The 9766-nt window shown below is 46.6% G+C and overlaps 2 protein-coding genes across 5 annotated transcripts in view; one reads left to right on the top strand and one right to left on the bottom strand.

Annotated features, from left to right (window-relative positions):
- Positions 1-3684, bottom strand: part of Ncor1 (nuclear receptor corepressor 1) — a 159604-nt gene extending 155920 nt beyond the window's left edge. The window contains exon 1 of the mRNA XM_013347052.2: positions 3490-3684. The gene's annotated coding sequence lies outside the window, so the exon portion shown is untranslated. The remainder of the gene's footprint in view (positions 1-3489) is intronic.
- A 92-nt stretch (positions 3685-3776) lies between these two features.
- Pigl (phosphatidylinositol glycan anchor biosynthesis class L) overlaps positions 3777-9766 on the top strand; it is a 64997-nt gene continuing 59007 nt past the window's right edge. For all 4 annotated transcript variants that reach the window (XR_003377149.1, XM_005349889.3, XM_026780670.1 and 1 more), the window contains exon 1: positions 3777-5066. Coding sequence is in view for 3 of the 4 variants with exons in the window: in XM_005349889.3 (XP_005349946.2) it covers positions 4718-5066 (349 nt within the window). In the remaining variant the exon portion in view is untranslated. The remainder of the gene's footprint in view (positions 5067-9766) is intronic.

The raw sequence follows: 9766 nt of genomic DNA, 5'->3' as shown, positions 1-9766 counted from the left end.
CCACACACTAGAAGAGGGCACCAGATCTCATTACAGATGGTTGTGAGCCACCATGTGGTTGCTGGGAATTGAACTCATGACCTCTGGAAGAGCAGGCAGTGCTCTTAACCGCTGAGCCATCTCTCCAGCCCTCCATAAGTAAATCTTAAGTGCTTTAAAAAGATAGAATGATCTAAACTTGCCTGGCCTTGGAACAAATTCCTATTCAATTAAATTCAAAGAAACAAGTTAACTTCCAGCATTTCATTTTTTTCTTTATCTTGAGGAAAATCCAGCATTTCCAGTTCACTATGTATTTATTCATTTTTATGCACATGAGTGTTTGCCTACATGTATATATGCACACCACATGTGTACTTGGTGCCCTTGGAGGCCAAGAGGGCATTAGATCCATTAGAACCAGAGTTACAGATAGCTGTGTGCTGGCATATGGGTGCTGGGAACCAAATGTGGGCTTCCACAAACACAAAAAGCACTCTTAACCACCCAGTCTGATCTCTCCAGTCCCAAGGTTACTTTTTTTTTTCCAATGCCACCTAGACCAGGTGATGCTGTCACAAGCCTTTAATCCCAGCACTCAGGAGACAGAGGCAGAAGGATCTGTTGAGTTCGAGGCCAGCCTGGTTTACAAACGAGTTGCAGGAAAGGCTCCAAAGCTACACAGAGAAACCCTGTCTTGAAAAACAACAACAGAGGCAGGCGGATCTCTGTGAGTTGGAGACCAGCCTGGTCTACAAGAGCTAGTTCCAGGACAGGCTCCAAAACCACAGAGAAACCCTGTCTCGAAAAACCAAAAAAAAAAAAAAAAAAAGAAAAAGAAAAACAACAATAACTATGTATTATCTACTCCTCTTCCTTTTTTGAGACACCATCTCTCTATTTAGACCTTTTCTGGCCTGAAACTCACTATGTAGACAGGTCTGGCCTCAAACTCAGATCTGTAATTATCATTAAGATCATCATGCCAGGCAATATATTCTTTTTTAAATTCATGAGAGAGAATCATAGCTATATAAATATATTAGCAACAGGTATATTCTGATATTGTAATATGAATATGTTGTAATGTGAATATTTTTTCTAACTTCACCATGAGAGATCTGCAGATAAACCATTTCTATCTCACAGAAACACAATCCTTTTCATCTGTTTAAAATAATTTTATGGGCTGGAGAGATGGCTCAGTGGATAAGAGCATTGCCTGCTCTTCCAAAGGTCCTGAGTTCAATTCCCGGCAACCACATGGTGGCTCACAACCATCTGTAATAAGGTCTGGTGCCCTCTTCTGGCCTGCAGACATACACACAGACAGAATATTGTATGCATAATAAATAAATAAATAAATAAATAAATAAATAAATATTAAAAAATAATAATAATAATTTTATAACTTTTTTTTAAAACAGGGTCATAAAAATCCCAAATTGGCTTCAATATATAGCTGTGGACAACCTTGAACTTGTAATCTAGCTGTGGACAACCTTGAACTTGTAATCTTCCTGCCTCAAGCTCCTAAGTGGGCAAGTGTCTGCTTTTATATGGTGCTGGGGAAATCAAACCTGGGGCTACAGGCATGTTAGCTGAGCTCTCTACCAACTGGGCTGCAGCTCCTGTTCAATTTCTTAACTGCTAACTCGGTCTAGCTTCACAACCACGAAAGCTGTGCGGTCAGGTTTTTCTCCTATTACAGATGAGGAAACAAGTACGGAAAGGTTGAACATGCCTAAACGCCAACTAATGGCAGGGACCATCGTGATTCTTGGTATTAGAGTAGCTCGGGACAAGTATTACAACATATGGCGAGTCTTTTCTAAGAGAGAAGTGTTTTGGTATGGCAGGTAATCACTTTCTAGATATGTATAAACATATACATGCAAACACACTTTGATTTTTCATTAACAGGTGCACTTAAGACAAAGCAACTGGAAGCAATAAATATTAAAATACACTAAACTGTCACCGGATATTTTTTTTTTTTTTTGAGATAGGGTTTCTCTGTAGCTTTGGTTTCTGTCCCGGAACTAGCTCTTGTAGACCAGGCTGGCCTCGAACTCACAGAGATCCGCCTGCCTCTGCCTCCCAAGTGCTAGGATTAAAGGTGTGCACCACCACCACCCGGCTAACTGTCACCGAATTTTAAAAGAATAAGAAAATAAGATTTCTCTTTAGTAAGTTAGCTTTATTTTTTCTGTAATTCTTACCCATAACTAAATGTGAAGTAGCTCATCCAATAAACTTATGAGGATATATTAAAACATTTCCCCAAAATACTAAAAACTAAACAGTATGCCAGGTACGGTGGTGCAAGCATGCAATTCCTGCACCAGTTACATGGGGAGTTCCAGGCCAGCAAGTCCTAGAGACTTAAACGGTCTCAAAACAAACTAAATTAATTAATTTAAAACATCAGCTCTCCGTTTATCCACCAGCCATTCCATGTGACTCAGAATCAGCAGAAACTGTTCATGAAGATACCCTGGGACAAATGAACGAATGGGCAGGCATTTTTAAATCCCAGGCCTGTGGCTCTTTGCAGACAGCCCCTTTCTGCCTCCCATCATGCTCTCACCAGGATGCACACACAAGGAATGTAAATTTCAAATATCAGAGGATATAATTAGGATCGCAAATCTGAAGCAGGTGAATCTACTAATCCCAAAGATTAAAATTACCCACAGCGCTACTCTGTTAACTGTTGAACAGGCACCGTGGCATCCGACCTGGCCAATACTCTTCACAGCCATCATTTCTTCCCATCCACTTCTTTTCATACATCCCTGATCCGCACTAATTCTAAGACAGTGTCCTTTCCGTTAAGGTTGCTTTCTCAATTAGTTTCTCAAATCGCGGTCGTCGTTGTCTCCCCCCCCCCAAAAAAAAAGAGAGGGTGCACTCTCCCACTTGGCACAAGAAAACACCAATAACAAACGGCAGGAGGCAGAGGGTGCTGCTCTTTGCATCCGCACCGCTACCAACCCTTCGCCATTATACCTCAAGTGGGCCAGTTAGAAAGGTGAACTAGTTTGCTCTTCACACAGTTGTCCATCGCTGTCACCCTCCTTAACCCCTTCCACGCTCGCCAGGCAGCCACCAACTCTCCCTGAGAGTGGGCCTCGGCGGGTCACCTGCGCCGGCCCCACCCGGGGGCCCTCCATCCCCGCACCCCCTCCGCCAGCTCCGCAGGCACCACACGCCCCCTCCCCACAGGGCAGATACCTCAGGCCGACGTCTGCCCGCCTGAGGCCATTCTTCCTCCAAACTCCAGGAGCCTCCACTCGCCTTGGCCCGAACTCCCCGCCGCGCCCGACTCGCCCCTGGGTGGCCGGGAGGAAGAGACCTGCGGCTCGGGCGGCTCCCAACCCAGCGCAGTTCGCGACGCCCCCGGCCCGGCCGAGAAGCCGCCTCCGGCACTGGCGCCCTGGAAGCCCTCGGAAGCTCCCGAGCGAGCAGGGCCCCGAGGCCGGGGCTGCAGGCACCGGGCCTACTCACCCGGAGCTGGCGGAGTGTGGGAGCCGGCGCGCCCCACGGCCGGACGAGCGGGGCGCGGCCCCCGGCGCGCGGCCCTCCGCCCGGCCCCTCGCTCGGCACGGCGAGCTGGGCGCTCACTCCGGCCGCCGCCGCAGCTTCGCCACCTTAGCCGCCATCTTGCCTCAACCCCTCTCCCTCCCCCTCAGGCCGGGCGGCCGCGCTGAGGCGGCTCCGACGCGGGCTCCTCCTCCTTCCGGAGGGTTGGGGAGACGACTCCCTCCCCGGGCGGAGCGCCCGGCTTACCTCGGCCTCGCTTCCTTGGTCGTGGGTTTCGCGCCGGTTCCTTTCAGGTTGTCCCTCACACTCACACCCGCTCCGGCAGCGCTGCCTCGGGCCCGACCCGTCGCGTCCGCCATCGCGCACTCTGCCTGGAGCGCCACCGCGAGCTGCCGCTCCCGCGCGCCCGGGGCCTTCCCCCTCGGGCGTGGGAAAGGACCTGGCGCCCGGCGCGAGGCTAACCTTGCGACCCCTGCGCGCCGCCGGAGCGGTTGTTCGCTCCCTGCCGGAGAGAGAAGCCCGAGTCCACGTGGCCAAGGATGCATGATAATTTCACACCAAGTCTTCACCGGAATGGCGGGCTAGGCCTTCTCCGCGGCTTGGCTCCTTAATCGCTACCTCTTCGGAGACTTGAGGGGCCCCCTGACCGCACTCTGACCTTCACTCTTGTAGAGAAATGACGTTTCCTCCTAGCGGCTCACTTTTCCTTGAACAAAGTGTGACCCGCTCCGGAAAACTTTTACCCGGGTAGCGGGCTGTGTATACGATATCTTGGGTCGTTAAGAAGTGGGTTAGGAAGGGAGTTGAAACGAGGGAACTCTTCCTACCAAACGGTGAAGTTTACTTTCTGAGGCTCCCGTTTCGGCCGGCGTGCTGTGACACGCCTGAAGTCCCAGCTCGGGAGGCAGAGGAATAAGGATCTTTGCAAATTCGAGACCAGACTGGTCTTCATAGTGAATTCAGGGGCCCCCGGGGGTACACACTGCGAGACGCTCTCTCAAAATGATTTTAAAATGCTTCCTTTTAAGCACACTGAACGGTAGGAACCGATACCAGACCGCACAGACTTCTTCCGGCTTAGCCCTGTAACTGCATCAGGTACCGGGATTGGCCACGGCTAAGTCAAAGACGCCAGGGCGCAGTATGGGTGGAAGTTTCCACGTGAGCCCACGAATCTCGCCGGTGTCCAGCCATGGAGCACTTAGGCACGGAACGCATTTGCAGCGGGTTCAGTTTTCCCGCAGGAGCCCGAGTCCACCCCCCAGCCTTCCCTTCTGCGCAGGCGCGGTGTCACTTACCCGGCATGGAAGTAGTGGGTCTCTTGTGTGCGGTGGCGGTGGCTGTCCTGACATGGGGCTTCCTCCGGGTTCGGAACTCAGCGGAACGAATGAGGTCTCCGGAGCAGGCGGGCCTGCCGGGAGCCGGAAGCCGGGCCCTTCTGGTGATCGCACACCCGGACGATGAAGCCATGTTCTTTGCTCCCACGGTGCTAGGCTTGGCCCGCCTCGGGCAGCGGGTGTTCTTGCTCTGCTTCTCCGCAGGTAGGAGCCGGGTTAGGGAACTAACCGATCTCAATTACTTCTTCCCGAAAGGTTTTCTTTAGGTATAGCTAGGTGAATACACCCAGGGTCCTTTTCTTGTGCTCGTCGCTGGCTTGGACAGAAACAGCCGGCTTCCCAGACAGGTTGTAGAACCCCGAGCGAATCCCACTCTTCCCCAGCCAAACTGAGGAGCAGAAAAGGGGTTGCTCTTCGTTGGTTCCATTCAGTACTTGCACGTTCCTTTGGGAACTGCGACTGTACTGAGTGCTTTGTCTTTTTAAGACAGTCTCACTGCAGTCTAGCTGCCCCGGTACGGGGATTACAGATGTGAGCCGATGGATGTGCCTGACCTTTTATCCGGAGGAACCATCTATTTACAGAAGGATCAAATATAATCGTGCACCAAACAATCTGAGCTGTGTGCTGTCTGCCCAGCCCACCAAGTTTCTTTCCTAAAAACAGCAAAAGATGTTCCTGCTACTTTGAAATTCGTTGTGCGCTACGAATATATATATATATATATATATAGTCAGATTGGAAGTTACCTCAGGTGACTAGGTAGAAACTACTTAATTTTAGAGTTCATCTCCACCCAGCTTTCATTAAGAGAACACTTCAAAAATAAGACTTGTGTTATGGTACAAAACAAGAAAAAAATGACACTTAAGTATGATGATGATTGCATAACTTAAACTGTATACATACAGTGGGTGAATTTTATGATATATCAAATTATACCTCAATAAAGTTGATTTTCAAAATTGCCCATGACCTCTTTTCCCATGTAGTTGTGTGTCATTCCAGTTCACTTTTAAATTACAGATCCTTCACAGAAATCGACATTTAAACATTCCTTTTTATTTACTTAGTATGTATTTAGTATATATTTATGCTAGACCTTATTCTAGATAACTCTTATCAGAATTGATTTATGCAATTGGCTGAATTTGGGGAAGTTGTTGGTTTTGAAAAAGTGCTAATGTAGATTTATTAAGGAAAAGTGAAAATCCTGAGAGTGGGGAGGCTCCAAGGAAGGAGTACTCTCTATTTTTTTTTAAGACTTATTTTATGGGTGTTTTGCCTATATGCATGTATGTGCACCGCATGTATTCCTGGTGCCCACAAAGACCAAAAGAATGTCAGGTTCCCTGGAACTGGAGTTATAGCCAGTTGTGAACCCCTGTAACAGTGCTGGGAACTGAACTCTTGCCCTCTGGAAGAGCATGTAATGAGAGAACCACTGAGACATCTCTCCTGCCCCTTTGTCTTATTAATGTTTTAGACTACAATTATTAGAATTGAATTATATGCAAATTTGTTTCAAGATTTGCATCAAAGCCTGTATTTATTTGCAAGACAGTAGGCAGTGTGTCCTCTAATATTAATATTTATATTTTCTTGATCATTTCCAATAGGGCATAAAAATTTGGGACCAGAAATCCGTCTTTTTTTTTTTTCCAGTTCTTAGGTTTGAGCTCAAGGTCTCAAACATGCTAGACACCCAGCCTCCCAAATCTTTTTCTAATAAAGGATATAGGCATTCACTTGACAGTCAGTACTTCTATTGTCTTTCTTTCCTCGGAATCCAACTTGCCATTTTAAATTGGTCACTGTTGTAAAAAGCAAGAAAGTAAGTTGGGTGTGGTGGTGCACACCCCCCAGTACTTGGGAGGTAGAGGCAGGTGGGTCTTTGTGAGGTCAAGGACAGCCTAGTCTACCACACGAGTTCCAGGACAGCCAAAAAATACACAGAGAAACTGAACCCTGTCTTGAAAAACAAAACAAAAAAAAAAAAAAATCTGCATTATACTGCCTTGGAGCTGGAGAGATGACTCAGCAGTTAAGAGCACTGGCTGTTCTCTCAGAGAACCCAGGTTCGATTCCTAACACCCACCTGGCAGTTCACAACTGTCTAACTCCAGTTCCAGGGACTCTGACACCATATCAAATGCACATAAAATAAAGTAAATATTGGGGGAGGAAGCAAGAAAGTAGTGCTGTAGTGCTTAATTCAGTATAGTGAAAACTATCAATAAAATGGAGAAAGCACAGTGGTCAGGAAATCGAGAAGAGCATTAATTCTCTTTTCAAATGCTTTCCTTAAAAGAAGGCTCTAAGTAGGTTTTCTTTTGATCTGGGCTTGAAGGAAGAAGACTAGACTACATAGGGAGCAGGAATGATTCTTCTAGGCCCAACTACATCCTCAGTTCAAGGAGAAGGGAGAAGCGAGAAAAAGAAAAAGGGTTTTGTTTTGGTGGTGGTGACTCAATTAATTGTCCTCAGCCATCCCTTAAGACGACACTATTTCCATTTTACAAATTGACACTGAGTGACCAAGACTAACATGAAGGAGCCAAGGCCCTGTGGCCCAGCTCTGCTCTAAAACATTACGCCCAGGCTGCCCAGTCGCTTTGTGTGTGTGTGTGTCATTTGATGAAATAGCTTCAACTGATTTGAAGAAACATTATTTCATCAAACTTTTCTTAATCTATTACATTATCTGTGGAGAGAGGAGCCTGCGTGCATGGCCCACAGATGGTCCTCAGAAGACAGCCTGCAGGCGTCGGTTCTCTCCTTCCACTTTAGGGCTCCCTGGAATTGAATTCAGGTCGTCAGACTTGGCATCAAGTGCCTTTACCCACTGAGCCATCTGTCTGGCCCCAAGCCACTATTTAAGAAATTTTTAAAAAGAGGGGGTGCTGGAGAGATGGCTCAGCAGTTAAGAGGGCTTACTACTCTTGTGAGGGACCTGAGTTTGATTCCCAGCACAAACTTCAGGAGACTTAATACAGCCTATTTCTCCAGCTCCTAAGGATTCAACACCCTCCTCTTGGCCTATACATGCACCTGAACTAGATGTACTTACTATTCCACCCCATGGCACACACATAGACACAAAACTAAAATTGAAGCTGGTCATGGGGTCATACACATTTAATCTCAGCACTGGCAGTTGATTTTGAGGCCAGCCTGATACACAAAGTGAGTTCTAGGACAAACCAGGCTACATAGGGAGACCGTATCTCAAAAACATCAAATCTTTTTTAAAAGGGTATGGTAGCACATCTTTAATATCAGCACATAGGAGGGAAAGCAGGTAGGTTTCTGAGTTCAATACTGGCCTGGTTTATATAAAAGCTTTCCAGGACAGCCAGGGTTACATAGAAAGACCCTTTCTCAAAAAGTAAATAAGTAAAATAATAATCTACCTGTTTTAGACAGTTCATTCTGATAGCTGTATGGGAATGGTTCGATAGAAAAGACTAGAACCATGGAAGTCAACACTTCCCCTCTAGATTGTGTCAGTAGCTCATGTGGGGTTGTATCCTACTGTGTGTGTACATATTCTCCATACTCCTCTTTTTTTTTTTTTTTTGGTTTTTTTCGAGACAGGGTTTTTCTGTGGCTTTGGAGCCTGTCCTGGAACTAGCTCTGTAGACCAGGCTGGTCTCGAACTCACAGAGATCCACCTGCCTCTGCCTCCCGAGTGTTGGGATTAAAGGCGTGCGCCACCATCGCCCGGCCATACTCCTCTTATAGTAAGTCTGAGATACTGCCCCCCCCCCTTTGGAAAAACAAATGTGTGTGTGTGTGGTTTTTCAAGACAGGGTTTATCTGTGTAGCCCTGGCTGTACTGGAACTCACTTTGTAAACCAGGCTGGCCTCGAACTCATAGAGATCCACCTGTCTCTTCCTCCTGAGTACTGGGATCAAAGGCATGCACCACCACCGCCTGGCTTGAAAAGATAATTTTATTTGTACAGTTATTGTGTCTGTGTATATGTCTGTGTACCACTGCGTGTGTGGTGCCCATGGAGGTCAGAAGAGGGCATTAGATCCCCCAGAATTAGAGTTACAGATAGTTGTGAGCCTCCAAGTGAGTGCTTGGAAATGAACTCAGATTCTATGGAAGAGGTAAGTGCTCTTAACAGCTGAGCCATCTGTCCCATCCTGACATCTCTGTTTTAAGTACTGTAACTTTAAAAAGACATTTTTTTCTGTGTGGCAGAGGTCAGAGGACAAGCTTGTGGAGGGATTCTCTCCTTCCACTATTACGTGGATTCCAGGGTTCGAGCAAGTCACCAGGCTCAGGGCTTACTGCTAAGCTGTCTCACCAGCCAAATGACTGAAACTTTTATAGCAGTTACCCAATATGATCAAACCTCAGATTGCTGCTGTTCAGAGTGTGCTCACTTGTTTGGCCTTTTTTTTCCCCCTCCAAAATAAATAAATTTTTAGAATAAGGTTGCTCATATTCAAGAAGAAACTTTACTGGCATTTTCCTCCATTGGAATTTCACTGACTTTCTGTCACAAGAGGACATATTTACAACATAAATTCTTTCTGGCTATCATTTTATGATGTCTCATTTATATTGGCTTTCTTTCATATCTGTTAAGAGTCTTGTTTGGTTCTGGTTTCTGTGCTGGGCTTGAGCCCAGGGCATTGAGCATGCTAAGCATGGATTCTACCACTGACCTACACCCCAGTCTTTTAGTATTGCAGTGTTATCCGGGTCAGTTTCAGACTTGTGATTGCTCTGCTGGGCCTCCTGAGCAGCTGAGATTGTAGGCACATTCCACCATATCTTGCTGTAAATGGTGTTACATTTAGGTCTTGCATATTGAGATGGTATTTATGCAGTTCTGTCCTTCAATCTGTTTGTTTTTTTTTTTTTTTTTTTTTTTTGGTTTTTCGAG

The sequence above is a fragment of the Microtus ochrogaster genome, chromosome 7 (assembly GCF_000317375.1).
Source record: "Microtus ochrogaster isolate Prairie Vole_2 chromosome 7, MicOch1.0, whole genome shotgun sequence".
Taxonomy (NCBI): Eukaryota; Metazoa; Chordata; class Mammalia; order Rodentia; family Cricetidae; genus Microtus; species Microtus ochrogaster.
This window is presented reverse-complemented; position numbering and strand designations above follow the sequence as displayed.